General features: G+C 42.1%; 1 protein-coding gene across 4 annotated transcripts in view; it reads right to left on the reverse strand.

Moving 5' to 3' along the window:
- The window catches only part of Csgalnact1 (chondroitin sulfate N-acetylgalactosaminyltransferase 1), a 200,952-nt gene that overhangs the window by 46,909 nt on the left and 131,212 nt on the right, over positions 1-22,831 (reverse strand). For 3 of the 4 annotated variants that reach the window (XM_090354253.1, XM_090354256.1, XM_090354254.1), the window contains one exon: positions 9,923-10,842. In XM_090354253.1, the coding sequence (XP_090210379.1) occupies positions 9,923-10,550 (628 nt within the window). In that variant the 5' untranslated portion in view covers positions 10,551-10,842. Of the gene's footprint in view, positions 1-9,922; positions 10,843-16,667; positions 16,783-22,831 lie in introns of those variants that run through there. The other variant, XM_090354255.1, reaches the window with a different exon arrangement.

Here is a 22,831-nt window from a genome sequence, read left to right on the forward strand (position 1 = left end):
TTACAAAATAGAAGCATCAAGCCTACAGTTAAATTTGCTTTCTGCTTGAAAGTGGATGTCAAGACCTGGAAGAACACACTTGTCCTTTAAAATCAGCACCAGAAAACATTTCTTGAACATCACCACAGTTAAATTTATTTGTCTAGATTCTGTCTGGTCTTGATCTTAATGGGAAATTCAAATAAACAAAACTTACATTTTATTATAATTAATAGAGGGATTACAGTTATATTTACCAGATAGAAGGAGCATTACTTCACACCCCTTCTCATGTTTTTGTCCCTATTTCCCTCCCTCCACCCCTCCCCTCATCTTGTTTCTCCCCTTCCCTTTCCAATTTCAAATAAATGTATATACAATATACTGTAACAATATGAGAATAACCAAGGGACAAGAAAAGAGATGAGGGATAACATAGTACATTAAGAACAACATTCACTAATTACATAGCTCTTGTTTCCATATCCTATATTTTTTAAGGCGAATCCTTCCTTTGTGGTTGGATAACTGGATTTCGACCTGCTATAATGCTTTTGTACATGTTTTCCAGCTCTGTGTATTCTTACCAAAATCTCCTTCCCCTTCCTGGATGGCAAGACAGAAGTAAATTTCTGTTTCCAAGCTCAGAAAATGGCCAATTGGCTGTGTGTACCACATAGGCTAGGTGCCTTCACTAGACATCTGTTCTCTTGATGTCTCTCCCACCCAAACACCTCTAACTTCTGGGGATGGGAGGAGAAGAACGAGCAGCATTCTGAAGCCAGTCCTGATCAGTGAACCTATTCTTCCCTCTGACTTCCCAGTCCCTTTGGAGCTGAGAAGTAGCACAGAGCATGATACTAATTGAGGCGTTCTAAATATATGAAGTGACGAGACAGCCTGGGCCACAGATGGATGGTAGCATAGGACAGGCTGCAAGTTTTCACAAACCAACATATTTGGGAGAAAAAGAGAAAAGAAAGACAGGCTACAAAAATAAAACAGAAATGCGTTGTTGACAGTAGGGTCTTTTTTGGAAAGGTAAGAAGAGGAGTTCTGTTCTCTTTTCTCCTTCCAATTGAAGTTTTCATTTCAGTACATGAGTACTGAAAAAGGCTCCAAGAAAGCATCACCGGACACCACAAGAAAAGAGACTCCCACAGAGAACACGAGATGCTGATTCTGCCAAACTGATGTTTATGAGACGCAGGGATACAGAGCCAATGTTGTGGGCAGGGACAACTGGTAAACCGCCTTGCTTTGGCCTGCATGTTGAAGGTTCTGTCCAATAGAGTTTGGGATAAAGTGACGCTCTGTTCAAATTTACAGGCTGAGTGTCTCACTTTCTTATAACGCAGTATCGGTATTTAGGCTAAAGACTGGCTAAGACTGAGTAGTGACTTGTAATTTTGCTTTTCTGTACAGTAAGAATGCTGCAGGATATATACTCTGTTTGTCCCAACTGCCTCAATCTGTCATGTTCAGAGTCAATTTTTTTTTCTATTTAGTCATGGAAATAAAATTAGAGAATTTTTATCTTATTATACAATCTAAAGATGACATATTTTCACAGAAAACACAGGCATCTTTGTAATCTTGCCACATAGAAAAAAAACTAGACAAGAGACATGGCTTAAGTAGTAGAGTACTAACAGTGAGTAGAAAAGGCCAACTGAGAGCATGAGGTTCTGAGCTCAAGTCCAGGTACCAGCACACATGCACATGTATGCCACACACATAGGCACACTCACCCATGTAACTTATACATTTTGATATTATTTTGATCTTCTCAATGTTTTTTTTTTTTGACAGTCCTGGGCTTGAGCTCAGGGCCTGAGCACTGTCCTTGGACTTTTTCAAGGCTAGAGCTCTACCACTTGAGCCTCAGCACCACTTCCAGCTTTTTTCTATGTATGTGGTACCGAGGAATCGAACCCGGGTCTTCATGCATGCTAGGCAAGCACTTTAACCACTAGGCCAAACTCCCGGCCCCAATGTTTTTTTTTTTTTATATAGCTACCAACTTTGTAATTATTTTGGTAATTAAAATTACAATGTCACTCACAATGAGACACGGCCCCACATTTACTTAATATTTATTGAATAAGTGATTTTTGAGATGCAATATCTCATTGCATAAAAACTGTATAATTTTACCAGTCTCCTATTATTAAACATTTGGGTAGTTTCTAATTATGATGAACATTTTTTCATATAAATATTCATGGACATTTCTGAGAATAAGCTTTCAGCAATGAAAATGCTGGGAAAAGTTATGAATATTTTGAAAGCTCCTGGTATAAATTACAGATGAATCCATTTATACTTCCTTTTTGTTTTGTTTTGTTTGCCAGTCTGGCCTTGGGCTCAGGGCCTGCGCACTGTCTGTGGGTTTTCTCAAAACTGCAGCTCTACCACTTGAGCCAGAGTAACACTTCTGGCTTTTTCTATGAAAGTGGTACCAGGAAATCAAACCCTGGTTTTTGTGCCTGCTAGGCAAGCAGTCTACCACTTGGCCAAACTCCTGGCCCCTTCATTCTATCATGAAATGCAAACTCATTCTCACTAATACCTCATTCTGTTATTGTTTTAAATGGTGGAAATTTAATACTTAACCTTTGTTTTAATTTTTACTTAAAACTCCAATATGAAAAGTTGAACACAGTATTTATTTTGACTTCATGTTTATATCAGATACCTGAATCTTATCTTTTTAGCCTGTTCATTTCTTTCCCCTATTTGCTTTTCATGATATTTATCTTGGTTTTAATTTAACCAAAAGATGTATCCTGTGTATGATACAAGTATATCAAACAAAATGAGGTCTTGTTACATTTCACCCTTGGCCCTTCTGTGTTGATCAATAAGTCACAAAGCATAAAACTGACTCAATAATTTTGGTAGATAATTGAAGGATACCAAGGCATACTTTTACATTCCATATACTTCATATGAGGCCACCGAATCTGACATTTTTCATGAATTCCATGGAAAGGTAGTTTGTGGATAGAGGTTACAGAGATTAATGATTCCATTAAACATGGAAGAAAGGCCAGAGTATATTCTATACTATTCATAAACTCTACTCACTGACCATAATCATATCCACAATTTAAAGAGCTCTAGCCTCAGACTTGAAAAACATGAATACTGTATTTACTCTGTAGTCTTACGTTGGCAACTGATGGCAATCTTTTAGAAAATATCTAAAAATTTATAGGCCGTAGGAACAAAACACTAAATCTATGAGAACTCTGAAAGCTCCTTTTACAGAGGAGCACTGATCCATTGAGACAGCACAGAGCTTGAATTCTAGGGCTAACTGATGTACCCTCAGACTCTGCCTGGAATATTGTAGAATACAGCAGATGTTTGTTGAGTAATTATTCCACAGTAGAAAATGCTGAATCTTCAAGTTCCAGCACGTTATCCCTCCTGTCCTGATTCAGACTGTCTTTGCTACTTATCTCCTAGTTTCTATTCTAAACCCAAGGCTGTCTCCATGCCTGACCACTGAAGTCTATATAATCTATACTGTTGAGCTAGCCTGCCTACTGATGCCAATTCTTACCCATATTGGACCTAATGCTCCCATCTGACTTGGCTTTTGCCCTGAAGGCTTTCATAGCAATGGCGCAGTCCACTTCAATGCCATCTGGAGGCCCAGCTGTGTTTTGGTTTTAAAGCTGTTCCCTCTCATCAGCCCAACTCCTCGTCCTCCGTGCCCACAGCCACCAACCCAACAACAGCATGCATGCTTTCACTTACAATTCTGAAATATTTGGCCTCCAACAAGTGATAACATATTGGGAAAGTTATTGCCAAGTTGGAAATTCATCTTTGTGAGAGTCAGCTGTGTATGATAAACAGGTTTGTCATACTTGGTTAATCCTGCTGTAAAATTAAGATTTGGGTCTTTCTTCCTGTAGCCACTGCCCAACCTTCCCAATGTCTAGCCACAAACATATCTTCCAGGTAATTTAGTGCTTATGCAAGTAGGCAAGAGATTTGGTATCAGTAAATACCATAGCTGCCTTAAACTCTTTCTAGAAAAAGCCATCATACCAATACATTCATTAGCTTGAGAAATATTTATGCAATTCCTAGGATACATTGGTTAAATATAAAGAATAATAATCTCCTGAGCCTCACACCCACTCTGTTACCCATCTAGGAGTCCTTTGGACCCCTCAAAGTTTTTTTTTAACTTTTAAATGAATCTCCAAGCCTCTACTCTTTTACTTTTCTCTTTTCTTGAGGATAGAGATTGAATCTTTTTTTAATTTTAATCAATTAATTTTCTGAGATAGAACTGATACACATTTTACTATTTAAAGTATGTGAGCTGACTTCTTTAGAATCATGTGCCCATCACCATCCTCTAATTTTAGAGCACTTCTTATCCTCTCAAAGAAACTCTATGTCCATTACCAAGTAGTCCTGTCCATACTCTGGAGTTCTATTAGTCACCAATTGACTCTGTCCCTCTCAAATTACAGTATGTGGCCTTTTATGCCTAGTTTCTTCCAATTAACAGAATACTTTTCAAGGAGCATTCATGTTACACCAAACATCAATCAATTATTTCTAGGGTTGCATGATTTTCTGTTGGCCTGTATGCATTTGCCATATTTGATCAGTTACTCACTAATGGGTACCTGTTTGATTTATCCTATGAATTGTGCTACTATGGACATTTGGGCACAGGTAAAAACTTGAGTACGTGTTTTCATTTGTCATGGTGTATACCTACTGGAAGTGTTGAGCTGCATAATTGTCCTACCTTTAGCACTTTAAAGAACAGACATACAGTTTTCTAAACCTCTCTCTACTTTAACCCACTCAAATACACCTTCTATCTTCTTATCACAGTGATAGCAAATCTGATAGAACATTTACATAGGCTCATATTTCTACATGGCCTGTAAAATAAAGCCAAAATACTCAAACAGCATATAAACCCTTAAAACAAGATTCCAACTCTTGTCCCCAAAGATTCCATATCCAGGTTCTGTGAGCCCCAGCCAGCAGAGCTGGACGTTGGCAAACAGATGGGAACTGCATAGTTGCTCTTTCAGCTCCATTGTCCCTTATTCTTTTTCCCTTCTCAGCTTTGGCAGCAGGGAGTTACCAGGACCCAGAGCAAAATAAAAATGTGTGTCCTCTAGTCAAACATGATCAGGAGTGGCAGAGCATTGATTCTTGCATGGGCTGGGATGGTAGCTCAAATCTGCAGTACCAGTTACTTGAAAGTCAGAGACTAGAAGCAAGATCTCATCTCAAACAATAACCTGGCACAAGTGAATGACTGTACTCTCAGCTATGTGAGGATGGGCATACCTAGGATTCTGGCCTGAGGCTGATGTTGGTCAAAAATGGTCAAGACCTTCCTTTAATGATAAATAAAGGAAAATAGAGCTTAGCAAGATAAGTCTCTAAGTTCAAACCCCAGTAATTCCGGACAAAAAAATCCTCACAAAATAAGCAAAAATTAATAATAATAAGAGATGAACCCTTATATAATACTGAACTTTGGAGGGGCTCAGTCAAACCATAGTTTCTTCAAAGCTTTCACTGTCTAGCAGATTGTGGCTTGGCTGTGTCTCACCCTGAAATTGAGTGTTTGTCCTAGGACCCTGCTGGCCATACTATTGACTCTCAGGACCTGTGAAGGGGGGAGGGAGAGGGATGAGGAGGAGAAGGAGGAGGAAGAGGAGCATAGGATGGTGACAGAGCAGAGTGTGACACCATGGAGACAGCAGACACTAACAGCTCTCAGAGGAATCCTGCCATCAGATGCTTGGCATGCAGAAGGGGAAGAGTTCAGAAAGCTAAATCTGTGTATGGAATGATGTCAAACGCGTGCCCAAATGCTCTCCTGAAAAACACAAAATCCAGGCCAAATGGTGTGTCATCGAGTTTCCAGAGCTAGTGTGTATATCCTCTACTGAAGGAAGAACTCAAGTGCATGCATCAAGAAGAGAGTTCTGTGTACTTGTGAAGGGGTAAACAGCGGGATGTCCCAAGGCCAGGACCTGATCATACTCCATTTTCTCTGCTCTTCCAGATGGCTGTCAAAGATGAATGCAATTATGAAAGAATCCAATACCAACAGCAGAGCCACACTGGCAGATTCGCTCCCTGGCTTTTAGAGACAAGTACTTAAATCATGTAGATGGTAAATTAGAGGTGGATTTCTCCCTCTATCAACTTTGCAGAAGTGTTGGCACCCACCACAGTCAGATCAGACTTCACAAGTCATCTCTGTGAATCTCTCCTGTTACAGAAGAGGTGCCAACCTACCTACCAAAAGGCAGATGGCTCCTACTGGGTCACACTGAAGAGTGGACAGTGAGGCATTGCTTAGAGATGGTGGCTTAGCAAAAGAGAGGCTGGAATCAGAGGCTGGGAGGAGCCATAAACGGTGTATATATCAAGTGCCTTACCAATTGTGGAGTGAGTGGCATCTAAAGGAACTTAAGTGTCCCATATTAACGTCACCAACTTCACAGTTAGCGTTAAGCTGTATATTGTCATCTTGCCACATCTTAAGGCCTTTTGTTATTATTGTTTCTTTCCTTTCTTTTGAGGTAGAGTACTGTTATAGATCCCAAATCGGCCTTATATCTTCTGTAGAGCCTAGGATGTTCTCAAATTCATGATCCTCCTACCTCAGCTTTCTGAGTTCTGGGATTATAGGCATACACCAACAAGACTGGCTTCATTATTTCTTTAAGCACAAAGAATCACCATCTTTACCACATTAGTTTAAGGTACAGCAAATCTATTGTCTTCATTCAGAATGTGTAGAACACCCCTGCTTATTATTCTAAATTATTTTAATGAGATAGTTTATCTATATAAGGTACTTAACACTTGCCCTAACTCCTCCTGGAGGAATGGTGTCAAATTGGGCCTTTTTCATTCACTACTTTCACCTTACCAAGGTGGGGACTGCCAACCAACAAGCCAACAGTGTAATTCATCCAGCCATATGCCTCTCTGACAAAAGAATCACACTTTAATAATCTCAGGGTTTTGTGTTTGTGAGGCAGGTGCTCTACCACTTTAGCGATGCCTCCTGCAAGTTTAGATTTAGCTATTTTTTCAACTTAGGTCTTATACTTTTGTGCAAGGTTTTCTCTGACCAATATCCTCCAATAGGCTCCTATGATTTGGGGATTATAGGCAGATACAGGATCTCACTATTGCCCTACCTGTCCCTGAATCCTAATTTTCCTCGTACCTGAGCTTACAGTCATAAGCCACTACCCTCAGCCAATGACAGAATTCTTATAGTAACAAGAATGTCATTTGTTTTCTGACACATCACTGTTTTCCAAGCTCCTCATTTTATTGAATTTAGTTCTATTTCCCTGCCTCCAAAAATCCCTTCCTATCCATGGATAAGAAGTTAAAAATTCAATCATGATCAATGGTGTATAAACATGTTCGAAATGCCTTGTCTTTATTTACCTGTCCTGTGAGAGCACAGGATTCAGTGTATGTAGGTCTGGAAGATGCAGCCATGTGCAACCCGTGAAAGCAACATGGGGTAAAATCACAAACGTAAAGCCAGTGCCATAGCAGAGCAAATCAACTAGGGACAAAGCACAGTATCACTGCTGATTGAGAGCAATGAGCCTTATGTAACAAGGCATTGTACACAGGGAAGTGCAAAGCCCAAGGCAGCTTGACAATAACAAGGGCAAACATGTGAAAAGGCAAGCAAGGATTGATTTGTAATCAAGTGCTCTTTCCAATTCTTTTCTATCAGAGCAGCTCTCTTAACCTACTCCAGGGAGAGAGGCAGACAATTGGGAAGTTTTTTTTTTTTTAAATATGTTTAGTGATCATCCCTGAGGGTCAACTAGGAAGATAAAACATGTGGAAATTCGTCATGCAAAGTAAATCACCATAAAGTCTGATACCACCTCATCATTACAATTTGACATCTTAATGCTTACCATGCAAGAATACTACACAAGTTATGGCTGAAGGTTGCGCATATATTTTTTTTAAATCTCGTGCAAAATGAGTATAAAAAATTCGCACACTGAAATGATTTCTTTACCTGGCTCCTGGTGATGAAAAAGTAGTGCTACATTAAAATTGCATAAATTTGTAGATTCCCATGTAAAGTGGAAAAATCCCAAGCCAAGACAGTGCCCAAGAAAACAGGCTTCAAGAGCAGCCAGAGGGGTTATGTTGAGGGAAAAAAAAATCTTTCTGAAAGACCGTGGGTCAGTTTCATAACAAAGGGGGAAGTGGGCTGGGTGAAGTTCATTCTGCCCTTAAATCAGGAATGGAGAGAGTGTCTTTGAAGGTATCAAATTATTAGCTGAAGTTGGGCGTGGTGGCATAAGCCTGTGATCCCAGCTGACACTCAGATAGGCCAGCCCAGAGAAGAGCAGCAGGGAGATCCCATCCCTAAAACAAAATTAAAACCCAGTGTTAAGGGAGAGGTTGGGTTAGGAGGGAGGCAGGAGAATGAAGAAAGGGGAGAAATTGATGTAGATGTATTATACTTACAAACTGACATATCGAATGATAACCCCTTTGTACAACTACTCACAGAAAATAAAACTACAACTGATAAAAAGCACAATGTCTGTGAGCATACCTTGAGTGGTGGAGAGCTTGCCTAACATATACAAGGCTATAGGTTCAGTTCTCATCACTGAAAAAAAAATACTAGTTGATTTTTCTGAATCAGTAATGATATGTAGTTTAATGAAAAAATAATGAGTTTTCTACAAGAAAAAAATCAGAAAGCCACCATGTCAGGCTGTCTAGTGCCCAATCTTTCTATTTCCATGTGATCTGACAATCTGTACAATACAACGCTGTGACGCCCTGGAGAAAGACTTGCTGGTTAAAATCCTGGATTTGGGTTGAATGCTGTGGTGATTGTAATCCAAGCTATTTAGAAGGAAGGGCTCATGATTAGAGGCCAGCCTCAGAAAACAGTTAGCAAGATTCATGCCAACCAATAAGCTGAGAGCATGGTATAACACACCTGCCATCCCTACAGTGCAGGAGACATAAATACAAGGATTTTGGTCCAGTCTTGTAAAAATCCAAGACCTGACTGGAAAATTAAGAACAAACATATACGTGGAGACATGGTTCAAGTGGTGCAAGATATGCCCAGCAAGCAGCAGGTCCTGAGTTCAAACCTCAGTATCACAATCAATCAATCAATCAATCAATCCTGCTTCTGCCACTAGCTAGCCAGGCAACTTCAGGTTTTTAATAAATTTATAGCACCAAATCATCATCCCTTGGGGAATCATACTGAGGGAGAACTGAGTTGAAGTTTTTCGAGCAGGCCTTTCTGCCTGGTCATTGGTAAACACTCTATGAGCTCCTTTCCAGTTCTGACAGCCAGTTCCGTTCCTAAGAATCCCTGGGAGAAGAGACAGAATGAAAATTGCCTTTCCTATTCTACTGAGATTTCAAAGTGTTATGTATTTTGTTTTATGTCTGTCTGTCTGTCTGCATTCATTTATTGTGCCAGTCTTGGGGCTCAACCTCAGGGCCTGGGCTTTTTGTGTTTAACAGTCTACCACTTGTGTGACAGCTTTACTTTGGTAGTTACTTAGAGATGAGTTGCGATGCCCAGATCTCAGCTTCCCCGAGTGGCTGGAATTACAGGCATGAACCACAAAGGGTCAGCCTCCTTCTTTTAATATGGGTTTCACTGGATGGCCTGACATTCAACCTCTGCCAAGGCACAACAGAACTGGCCTCAGTACCCGTTTCCATGAGAAAGTGAAAACAGATGTTTGTGAAAAGCACACCCCAGCACTCTCCTGGCCTCAGATGGAACCTGCCTGGGTGTGTGTGTGGAGGGGATACCCCAACCCCAGATTAGATGCCTCTTTTCTGACTCCCTGCCCCCACCTCCCCATCACCAATTGACCAACACCACCACGCTGACCTTCTATGAAGTCGGAGGCCGTGTAAAGTCTCTGGTTGGGGCCGCTCTCCCCAGGGCTGTTGAGGCTCTCCAGGGCTGACTCGATGGCTTCCACCAGCTCGTCTCGCTTGTCCTTCCTCACCGGCTTCTCCTCGGGGTGGCGCGTCAGGCCCGTCTCCAGCTGGTACACCTTCTGCAGGGTGAAGCTCTCGAAGGGCACGGCGGCGTACTCGGTGGCCAGCTTCACTCCGCTCTGCACCTCCGCCTTGCTCACCTGTGCGCGCAGGAAGGCCAGCAGGTCGGCCTGGGTTTGGGGCGCCGGGCCGGGGTGCAGGCCGGCTGCCTCGCTGGCCGGCTCCTGCCCGGCCCGGAGCTGCTGGCTGCGGGCCTGGAGCTCGTCCTTGAGCTGGGCGATCTGTCTCTTGAGGCTGCCCACGTAATTGCGGTGCTGCTCCTCGCGCTCCTGCAGCACGGCCTGGAAGCCTTCCTTCCCCGTGGGGCCACTGGCCCGGGGCAGCCCCAGGGCCTGCTCCTCGTCACCTTTAGGGGTGCAGGCCAGCATGTACAGGACGGACACGGCGCAGCAGACCAGCACCAGGAGAACCGCCACGCGGGAAATGCAGCCCAGCAGCCCGCGGCGGATCATCATCACTCAGGCGAAGGCCATGCGTCCAGGCCACGGGGCATCTCAGAGATCCGGGCCTCCCCCAGGAAGGGCTTCCCAGTCTAGACCACAGAGAACCGGGGTCTGGAGCCCCCGGGGCTCCTTTTGTTCATTCCCGTCTAGAAAGGGAACTGGACCTTGGAGCTGACCACCGCAGGAAGCTGACAGTCCTCTCCTGCTTCCAATGGACGGTCTTCCAGGGAGAAGCAACAAGGTAAGTGGAGGCTCCAATGTCTCCGGGTCATCCGCATCATAGTCCTCCCGAGGGCTGCAGGACCTGGGGAGACAGAGAGGACAAGGATGCCGGATGAAGAGGAGGGATGGTCAGCAGGCCTCTCCAGAGGTTTCTGCAAAGAGCTGGGAGGATGAGGAAGTGTTAGTACCCTGTCCGTGCATCAGAACACAGATGGGAGGAAATGTGGCCAAATGCAAGTAATAATTCTTTCTGGGTAGAAGGATCATGCGTGCTTTATCTATTCCTCTCATGTGTGTGTGTGTTTAAATTTTCCACCACAATACACACTTTGAAAAGAAAAGCAAGATGTTAATGATTTTGAAATTCTAGGCCTAGCACTCAGCCTCCTGAACAGCTTGGATTACAGGTGTGAGCCACTGGAGCTCATTTTAATTATTCTTTATAGAGTCTTCATCCAACCTAAAAATCCAGATTCTGGCTAATAATCACCTCAACTTGCAGGAGTTCTGTCCCAGTGGCTGATAGGAAGGGAGTCTAGCTAAGTCAATTAGCTCCTCCAGGCTCTCTGATATCATTCGCCTTGCTCTAAGATGGGCGGTGATGGCCCTGAGCTCACTGACTTAATCTGAATGTTCTATTTTCACACATGATGTTTCCTTCTCCAACACTCAGAAGATGGGGAGCTGTACCTCTTGCCCAAACCACTCCAGCTCCAAAGTAATTCCTTCCTCCATTCCCCTTAAAAATCGAGCACACGGCATTTTCTCGCTAATATTCTTTCCAGTGTTTTCCTGGGCCTGAGGACCCTCTCTACTATAATTTAGAACAATACACAGTTATTAGTGCTAGGTTTAAAGTGCATGTTTACCCTGGAAGCCTCTTCTGTCTGATGAAAATCTTGAGATTCGTATAATTACTATAATTCTGTGATTAAAAACATCTCAGCTTTGGTAGCCAGGCACCTTGCTGTTTTTAATGAAATCTCTCACATGAACTCATTATATATGAGTATTAAATTACCAGTAAGGACATGTTATCAAGTTATTCTGCTATTTGAAAGATTTCTGCTTTAAATAGGTTGTCATTAAAGACAAAATAAGCCAATAAACATAACATAGAACATTCAAGCACAATTTGTTGTGCTGTGGAAACTTAAAATATGCAAACTTGCTCACAGATTTTTAATGGGATTATTGTTATAGTTGCATAACAGATTGAAATCATGTTGCTGAACTGAAGCCATGTATTCAGACTATGGTTAAGGAAGACTGAAATGATAGACTATCATTTTGTTCTGTTCTACAGATCTGTTTGTTACTCTGGCTTTTGAAGTTCATTAGGATAAATGTCAAGGTGACTTGGTATTGATTCAGCTCTTAAGGAGGAAAAGGAGGAAGGAAAACATAGATATTTTCAAAGAAGCAACAAAAAGCCAGAAATTGCTATCAGTGAAAGAGTGTTGATATTGGAAGGAGAACATTGTAAGTCAGACCCAAAACTCTGCATTCTTTAACACACACAGCATTTCCTAATGAGCCCACAAATGTGATCTATAATTATAATAGTAGCTGGTTTAGTGTTACTGTAAAGATGATGGAGGCTGATATACTGTAGAGGAACAGTAAAAAGCTAGAAACTAGAGGCTAATAAACTTTGTTCTTTCCCATCCTACTTATGGAAAATGTGGGTCTTTTATTTGACATCCCAGAATGTCATCCTTTTTTATTATTTTATTTTATTGTCAGGGTAATGTATAGAGGCGCTACAGTTACATTCATCAGTTAGTGGGTGCATTACTTCTCGCACATTGATACCCCTTTCTCATGTTTTTGTCCCCATTTCTCACCCCCCATCCCCTTGCAGTCATCTTGTCTTCCCCATTCCCTTCCCTATTTCAAATAAACAAGCAAACCTAGTATATCAACAAATAAATATAAACAAATGTGCCAAGTATATACAATACACCAGGTAACATAGTCAGATACAGTAACCACATGAGATTAAGCATAAAGGGAAAAAAGGAGAAAAGAAATAACATAGTATATTAAGAACAAGAATCACAGAGATAAAACTCTTGTTTCCATATCCTAAAACACGATCTTTACGTAGCTGACCAAGTGGTTTCCACTCACTCACTTTGCGAGTACATTACATCTTCCATCTTTTTCCTCCATCTCCCCCACTCTTACACCTCCCCTCAATTTGCCTGGTTTCATTTTCATCTACATACATTGAATATTATGACCATATTCGTTCATCATTTCTCTCTCCACTTATCTTCCCTTTCTCCTTCTTGACCTGACTTTTTCAGAATGTCATTCTTGAGAGTCGATGTCATTTCCCCTGCCCAGTTACATTCAGGAAAGATACTTCATGGAGACATAACTGTACTGATAGACACGGACCCCCAGAGGCACTCTACAACCTCCCTGCCTAAACTTGCAGGGTTTCAGAAACTGATTGTAAATCGTTTCCTGACTTGTGTAGGAAGATCAGCAGCATGTAATTACCAAACGATATTTAGAGATGACAGTGAAAACACCACTTTATGAGATCATAGCAGCATTGTGTGACTATTTTTAACCCTTATGAAAGGAGTTTCTTTGGCCTAGTGGTAGAGTGCTTGCCTATCATGCACAAAGACCCAGGTTCAATTCCTCAGTAACACATACAAAGAAAAAGCTGGAAGTGGTGCTGTGGCTCAAGTGGTAAAGTCTGTCTAGCCTTGAGAAAGCCCAAGGACAATGTTCAAGTTCAAGGACAGAAGGACAGTGCCTGAGTTCAAGCCCCAGCACTGGCAACAAGAAATAAATTTAACAAAAAGAAAAGGAATTTGTATTTTCAGACTAACACAGCCTCTTGGGGTATTAGAAGAAACAGAGAAGGAATTATGAGGAAGAAGGTGCCCTTGTCAATTATGTATTTGGGGACTGATGGAAACAGAGAGATACTGATTTATTTTCTCATTATTGTGTACCCTTGTGTTGATCAGGCCTCTTTCTACTTGGATTTGCAAACATTCATCTTTACCAACTGCTTCACCCAACACTTTCCTATGCCTGGCCAACCCCCAAGGACAGGTGTCATATGCCATATCTGAACACCGAGTTATTAATTGGGCTGAAGAAGACTCACAGTACTGGGGCTTGGTTGTCATTTTTATGACCTTAGGACAGCTACAGAATGGAGAGCAGATATCTTTGTGGTCTTTGATGAAGGCAAACCTTTGCTTCAAAGCCATACTCTCTAGCACTCTTCTGAGTCTGAATCACTGAACAAGACCAAGAGCTCTCAGACTAGAAAAGAATCCTCAGTACAACTTGGCTCCATCAGGCCTGAAACTTAAATCATTTGAGATGTCATTCAAAACAGATATGAAATATTCACACCATGTTCCCACCTACCACTGTTATGGGGAAGAGGGTAGGAGAGGGGGCAGATTGATAAAAGATACATACGTATGTATACAATTTCAAATAACTCCAGACAAATAATATAAAATATCAGTATTTGTCAAGATTCTCAAGAAGGCACAGACTTTGTCTCTCATTATTTTCAAGTGCAAGTGATTGGAAAACAAGACAAGTTTAAGTTTGATCCAGAACCCTATAACTCCTCTCTGGTATTGCCAGTGGATGCCAAGGTTTCTATGACTAGGTCAAACAGTGCTCTTTGGAAGGCTATGAGTATTTCATTCTGTAGATCCCAGTTAGCTCTTCAGTATTATGGGAACTTTCCAGAATATGTCCACTTATATCCACAAGACACACATAAGTCATGGCAGACTTTAGGACAAGCCCCATGCATGAAAACTGTCAAGTCAGTGGTAGGCAGAAAGGATGGCATATGGGGTCAGGCAGCACGGCACACACATTACAATGACAGGCCTTATGAGTGATAAAGGAAACTAGTCAAGGAGTAGCCATAAATCCTACAAGACATCTCCACCCACCCCATGTTCAGGCACAGCCAAGAGATGGAGGAAAGAAATGAGCAGTGTCTTCTGGTTCAGGAAGTGGTAGACCAAAGCCTCAAGTCGCGCCATGCACGTCAGCTCCACTCTGGCATATACAGGGAGTTCTTTGACGGCTTTCCAGGGGAAGGATTAGCAAACAGACTTTCAATCAAAGGATTCAGTGTCTTCATAGAACATATACTAAAGTCACATATGGGCCAATATGCCATCCTGGGTGGGTGTGGAAAGGGTACATTGCAAGAATTTTATTCATTTTTCAAACGCTCTCCCAAATAGCTATAAGATGAGCACTGTAAACTGTTTTGGAATGTATGGCTTCATTCAGAATTCCCTCCACCTCAGCCTCTCAGTTTCATTCCTGTAGGTAGGGTTTCCAAGATGCTCCCAACAACTGGCTTTGTGGTGTTCACACCATTGTATGGCTGCTCCAACAGGCCCAGGGGCTTGATGGGAGTGGCCAACAGCATATGGCAGAAGAGATGGGATAAAAGACAGTGAGAATATGGGATAAAGGACTGCAGTTGTGTCTTTGAAGTCCCTTATCTTTCTCAGAAAGCTACCATATTGTGAGTACTATGGAGAGACCTATACTGAAAGTAATGGGAGCCTCCAGCCAGCAGCCAGCTAGGAGAGAAGGCCAAGAATCACCTTGAAGAGAGAACTGCCTAGCCGATCACTCTTTCAGTGCGGAAGGAGCCACCCTGTGCCACAAAGTACAGGCAGCCTTCAAATCAGGCTTCCGCTACACTTTCCATTGCTTGTAATTACAACCACTTAGCCAGCATTTGCTCTGGGCCAAACATCAGCCTAAGTGTCTTATGAACTTTATCTCATTTAATCCTCCAAACAATCCCATGAGCTCAGTCTTATTATCCCCACTCAAGATAAGGAAATTGAAATTTAAGAGGACTGATGTGGCATGCCCGAGGTACACAGCTGGCAAGAAGCCAACTGTCACTTCCAACACAACTCTGGCTGGCTCTAAGTTCCCCCATTCAACCACAGGTGACAGAATGTTACTACAATTTTCAAGTCTTTTTGAGCAGAGGGTAATCACTTAGAGCCACAGATCAGCTTTAAGATATCTCAATTAAAATGCCCTCTGGCAAGTGACAGTGTTTAATCAACTGAGGATGATCTCTGAAAGGAGAAAAGGATGAACACCTCCAGCTCTTTAGATGTTCAGTTGACACAATGACTTGAACCATTAAGAGTATTTTTTTTTCTTGCCAAGCACTGAATTCCCTTCTTTCCTCTAGTGGACTCTGGAGCAGACACACATGGCAACAACCCACACCAGTGTGTCTGCCCTGCATCCTCTAGTAGAGCCAAAGCCAGCACAGTGCTCAGTGGTGACTCAGGAAGAGAGTCATGTGCAGGGGGTGAAATCAGGTCCCGAGGTCACTCTACCCAGAGGAATGTAGGCTGTTAATTATGCAGGAGGGGACTAATGAAAAGTGAGCCAAGTACCTCCCCACTCAGCAGTAAGCACAGCGCACAGATGGTGAGCAGAGATGCTGAGTGGTGAATCTCAGCAACAGGGTGGGGTCTGATTGTGCTGCACTGGAAGGTCCAGGTGACTTCCTGTGAAATGGACTCACGGTCCTCTACCGTGCAAAGCAGCCTAGAGAGAAGGAAGGCAGAGCCCTTACTCTTCTAGTAAAAGAAGCCATGTATGTGCCTTGCCAACAGAGAGGAGGGAGACAAACAATGGGTACAGAGGCCTGGGACAGCTCAAGCAACACCGTCCACAGAGGCCGGCCCATGACCTGTGGAGCACAGGAGTTTACTCCTCCTCGGAAGTGACTGGGACCTTTCTGGGAAGCTCTCGGGTGCTCAAGAATTCTGCTGGGGAATAAGTGGTTGGGTCTTCTGCATTACTTGTGATGTCACCTCCACCTCATGATGCCCTTAATGGTAAACCATCTACCTTCATTCTCCAAGGCCTGGAAACAGGTTCAGGAGGACTGGTGACTCATGGTGACTCGGGAATGTCTCCCAAAGGTCTGTGTGGTAAAGGAGTAGTTGCCATCCTGGCACTGTTGGAAGATGGTGGAACCTTTATGAGGTAGAGCCAAGTAGAAGGTCTTGAGGTCATTGAGGGTGGGCCCATTGGAATAGTGGGATCATGGTCTCTCTTTCCTCCTCTCTCTTTTGCGTTCTGGTCATGAGATGAATGGTTTTGCTTTATCACATACTTCTACCATGAGGTACTGTCTCACCACAGGCCCAAAGCCATGAGGTCAGTAGTTCATGGACCTTCAAATCATGTTCCCTTTGTAAATCGATGATCTCAGGTGTTTATTACAGTAACGGGAAGCTGACTAACACACATGCCCACTTAGCCGTAGGGCTCCTAAATCACCACCACGGTGACCTTCTTCAGCCAGCTGTGCACTTCAGAGAGTAAACAGAACAGCCCACGTACACAGAATCAGCTGGCCTGGTAACCACAGTCCCATGAAACAGAGGAAGCTGCATAGCTGATTCTCAATCCCAGAGCAAGGACAAACCAGAGGAGGACACGCTTCTCTTCAGCGCAAACTTGGACAGGTTTTGCTGGCTGAATGAGGAGACATCGGCTAAGAATGAAATGGCCCCATGTAGTCCAGACAAAACAAACCACCTAAGTTCCTCCAATCCTCCTCTTCATTCCCTACCTACAAGGCAGACATTAGCGCAGAAGCGAGGGGCTTTCTTTTAGAAAGTATTGTTTCTAACAGGATTACAGATAGCATGCACTGTGCAGAATTTTTTTTAACCCACCAAGTTAGATCAACAAAATCTTTTTTTCTTTGTGTATCTGAATATGGAAACAGAACCAAGAAATCTTTAAAAGAACTACAGTAATAGACATGTATGCAATATATTGTGAATTTTGATTAACAACATTCAATACTGTGAACAGCTTTTCTTTTCTTTTCTTTTTCTGGATCATGGGGCTTGAACTCTGGCCTTGGGTGATGTCCCTGAGCTCTTTAGCTCAAGGCTACTGCTCTACCCCTTGAGTCACAGCCCCACTTCCCTTTTTCTAGTGGTTAACCAGAGATAAGAGTCTCACGTTCTTTAGTGCCTGGGCTTGCTTTGAACTCTGATCCTCAGATCTCAGCATCCTGAGTAGCTCAGATTATAGGGGTAAGCCACTACGCGTGGCCTGTGAGCAGCACTTGTAAGCTACCAGCCTAGCATACCTTGCCTATCTGTGGGTTTGCCTCCTGACATTCTTTACCCTTGCTTCTTACACTTTACATTTGCTGTTAATCCACGATCTGCTGGGAGGCTAATTGACTATTAAGGAATTAGTTTAAAGCATTTCTAGATTTTATGTCCACAATAACTCTTATCTGCTGGGCAGCTGCAGCTCCTATCTGTAAACCCTAGCAGTTCAGGAGGTTGAGATCAGGAGGATTGTAGTTTAAGACCAGCCGAGGCTCAAAAAGCTCACAATTAAGAGCTAGGCAGAGTGGCACATGTCTACTATCCCAAACTATGATGACTCAACTTATGGTAGGCATGTGCCTGGGTAAGAATATCCAGCACAAAAATTATTGCATGCCTCGTTCAGTAATCAAAGCACCTGCCTAGCAAGCAAAAGGCTGAGTTCAAATTCTAGCATCATCAAAACCAAAAAACAAAGAGAGAGGGGCCAGGAGTATGGCCCAGTGGTGGAGTGCTTGCCTAGCATGCAGGAAGACCTGGGTTTGATTCCTCAGTACCACATACGTAGAAAAAAGCCAGTAGTGCTGTGGCTCAAGTGGCAGAACTCTAGCCTTGAGAAAGCCCAAGGATAGAGCTCAGGCCCTGAATTCAAGCCCTAAGACTGGAAAAACAAAAACAAAAACAAAAAACAAAGAGAAAGACAGAGGAAAGAGACAGAGGGAGAGAGAAAGAAACATTACCTACAGTAGTTGTCCTCTTTCTACACAAAGAGGTGGCACAGAATATTTATTTCAAATTTGTTTTGCAATATAGTACTACTTGCGCTTATTAACCTGGCCTGTCTGCCCCACCTTACAAACCTGCATGTTTTCTGTCTACTTTGCCTTAGCTATGACCCAATCTAATTGCATCTTCCTATCACTACTGCTAGCATGCCCCTTTCATAGAGCAAAACACTGAGAAGGAGGTCAGCCAGCTTCCTAAGTAACCCAGGAACTAGAGGGCAAAACTAGGTTTACAATGCAGATCAAGTCTTGAAGGCTGGGCCCTTCAGTTTGGATTTAAAGATGCTGACTTGGCACTGCTTGCCTGAATGACAGCGATAGGGAGGGCTCTGGCAGGAAAACTGCATTCTTCAAATTATCTGCTGGGTCAAGTTCTTGCTCTGCCTATTCTAAACTTGATAAGACTTCTCCAGCCAGCCTAGTGTTCTTCCAGTGTCTGTTTATCCTGCATCTCCTAGCAGCAGAGTTCAGGGCTGAAAGCTGCGATCAGGCCACCTGAGTCTGGCATTGTTTGATTCCTCTCAGTCTTTGCTTCACAAACAAAAAAGAGCCTCCCTTAGGAAGCCTTGAATGGAGGAAATCAGATACTATTGGTGAATCACTAGGGTTTCTCAATGCTCAGGACAAAGGTACTTTTCAATCAGTGTTAGCTGCCATGATCAGTCTCAATCATATCAAAGAAGCAAGTGTGCTACTGACATCATTCTAGTGATCAGACAAACCAGCCACTACCCTAAGCCATGCTGATAGCTGGTGTTTGTACAAAATGACAGAGCTGGTAAAAGCACGAGGACAACTAGAACTCCAAACTCATCAGGTGCCTTCTCTTCCATCTAAAGCGTACTCCTGACATTTAAAGTAAGAGTACAGGCAGTCCTCTCCATCTGCAGATGTTCTCATTGTAGAGTCAAGCAGTGACTGAAAATGTTAGGCAAAAAAGTTGGGTCTGAAATCAAAACAACTCTGAGATTCACCTCACTCCAGTTAGAATGGCCAAGATCAAGAAATCCAATAACAACAGATGCTGGCGGGGATGTGGCCAGGAGGGATCACTACTACACTGTTGGTGGGAGTATAAATTCATTCAACCACTATGGAAAGCAGTATGGCAGCAAAAGACTAAACACACAGCTCCCCTATGACCCAGCAATTCCACTACTGGGCCTTTATCCAATGGTCCAGAAACAAGGACACATTAAAGGCACTAGCACAATGATGTTCACTGCAGCACTATTTACCATAGCAAAGATATGGAACTAACCCAGATGCCCCTCAGTAGATGATTGGATCACGAAGATGTGGTATTTATACACAATGGAATTCTATGCTGCCGTCAGAAACAATGACATTGCCCCATCTGTAAGGAAATGGAAAGACTTACTAAAAATCCTATTAAGTGACATAAGCCAGACTCAAAGGAACATAGGCTCAACGGTTTCCCTCATTTACAATAATTAGTACAAACCTAGGACTCTCCTAGCAGAGGATTACAATAGCTCAAACCCTGGATACTAGGCCATATAGGATGAGGCCAAATTTATGGACCTTAAGGACATGGAAACAAGAGCTTAATTATGAGTGACTGTTGTTCTTTTTTTTTTTTGACTGTTGTTCTTAATGTACTGTTTTTCTCTTCTCTTGTGTTGCCCTTTCATTAATCTCATATTGTTACAGTATCTGACTTTGTTTCCTGGTATATTATCTATATGTTTATTTGAAATAGAGGGGAAAAAGATTAAGGGAAGGGATGGGGAGAGGGAAACAGGGACAAAAACATGAGAAGGGGTATCAATGTGTGAGAAATAATGTACCTTCTATTTGGCAAATATAATTGTAACCCCTCTATACATTAAAATAAAATAAAATAAAAAATAAAAAAAGTAAAAACAAATTGGGAGATGGAAACAATCCAGATACCCTACTGCTGGTAAATAGATACACAAAATGTGGTATATATATATATACATACACACACACAATGGAATTCTACATAGCCAACAGACAAGATAAAATAGTGGCATTCACAGGGAAGTATATGAATCTAGAGAGAATCATGTTGAGTGAGACAAATCAAAACCAAAGGAACAAAAGGCGCATGGTATCCTTAATATGTGGCTATTGGATCCAGACAGTGCAAGAGCGAGGACTCATTACTTACGTACCCAATGCTATGGACATGGTATTGGAAATATAAACACAACTACATAGACATAAAAATTTGTGACACTATAGACATGATGTTTTAATACATAGATTAATATGTATCTATGACCTACAAACTCTCAGCCTAATTTCAGTTATGTTCTAAAGTCTAAGTGCCAGTGATTGTATGTAGAGATTCCCTTCCTGAATACTAGTTTGTTAAATATGTCATTTGAAATATGATGTAAAAATCAATGTTAATAAATTCTTTAATAAAAAAATGTTAAAACTTGGAAAAAATTCAAAAGAGCAAAAAAGGAAAAAAAAAGGGTCTGTATGGAACCATTACTTTTTGCTTATCTTTATTCCCTGAACAATATAGTATAGCAACAATAAGCATAACATCTGACATTGTACTCAATAGTATAAGTAACTTTGAAATAATTTAAAGTGTAAAGGAGAATGTGTACATCATATAGAAATGCTCCACCATGATATCTAAGAGATCTGAGCACCCAAGGTCCTATGTCTATCTATTGAGGAGACAGCCATGACTCTACCCATGCCATGCACCAAAATCCTTCCAAGGGAAAGTGGAGGGGAAAGAAAGAGAGCTGAGGGGAGGGAAAGAGAGGAAAAGAAAGGGGAAAGGGAGAAGAGAAAGGAAGAGTAGAGGATTTAAAAGTTCTTCTCAAACTCTGAATAGTGGCACCAATCTAAAGTACAAGGTGATTAAAAAGGCAGCGTATATGAAAGCCTCAGCCGAGGGTCCAGCATGGAGGGGTCATTGAGTCTCAGGACAATCTATGTCATGGGTACACACATGAGGCAAAAGCAGAAAGCACAGTTTTCTGCACCAGGGGACTTGAGGGTAAGAGCCTCGACACCAACCTGCAAAGTCATTTGTGAAAGGCAGGCAGGAGGAAATCTCAAGACCTCCTAGCACTCTTTTGAGTTACAACACTTACCTGCAGCTCAAAATGACATAACTAATACACCAACTGTTCTGCTTTCAGCTGCTGCTGCTGCTACTAAATATATTCCTGGGAGATTCAAACCAACATTTTTTAGACTTTTTTATTAAAGAATTTATTAACATTGATTTTTACATCATATTTCAAATGACATATTTAACAAACTAGTATTCAGGAAGGGAATCTCTATATACAATCACTGGCACTTAGATTTTAGGACATAATTGAAATTAGGCTGAGGGTTTGTTGGTCATAGATACATATTAATCTATGTATTAAAACATTTTGTTTATAGAGTCACAAATTTTTATGTCTATGTAGTTGTGTTTATATTTCCAATACCATGTCCATAGCATTGGGCATGTGAATAATGAGTCCTTGCTCTTGTACTGTTTGGATCTAATAGCCACATATTAAAGATATCATGCTCAAATCAACATTTAAATAACAGTAAAAGATGCTTTCCTAGCTACTTGTCCAGGTGTCTCTGGTGAGAGGAAGGAGCGCCTTGTGTCCTCTTTTGATTGACTATCATTATTGTGACACATTAACAGGTCTCAGTTCAAAGCTCCTTAGGACTAGCACAAAACGCCTCCGCCTGAATGGCCAATTGTAATATGAACCTTCTGATTTTGCTCATGGAGCTGCATCAGTTGCTGAAATTACCACAGTGGTATTACCATAGTTTCCACGGAACAGAATAACAGATCTACCCTGAGCTTCAGTGACCTGCTTTGCCACAAGCAGTTGTGGAAGACAACCTGGGGCCTCAGCAACCTCACTCACATGCACACTGCATACCACTGACTTGACTGCAAGTGTGGTGGATATGGCTGGGCTATGATCACATACATCCCCATGTAGAAACTTCCTTGAAAGTCAGCTCATGGTATAACAGACAAGAATTTTATCCAGCTAATCACCAAATATGCATTGCAGGCTTACTGTGGAAGAGACAGTATCAACTAACATACAGACTAATGGGTAGAAGGAAGGGCTGGGCAGGGCCTATGTCCTCACAGGGTGATGGGAAT

The sequence above is a fragment of the Megascapheus bottae genome, chromosome 20 (assembly GCF_031878675.1).
Source record: "Megascapheus bottae isolate mThoBot1 chromosome 20, mThoBot2.hap1, whole genome shotgun sequence".
Classification (NCBI taxonomy): domain Eukaryota; kingdom Metazoa; phylum Chordata; class Mammalia; order Rodentia; family Geomyidae; genus Megascapheus; species Megascapheus bottae.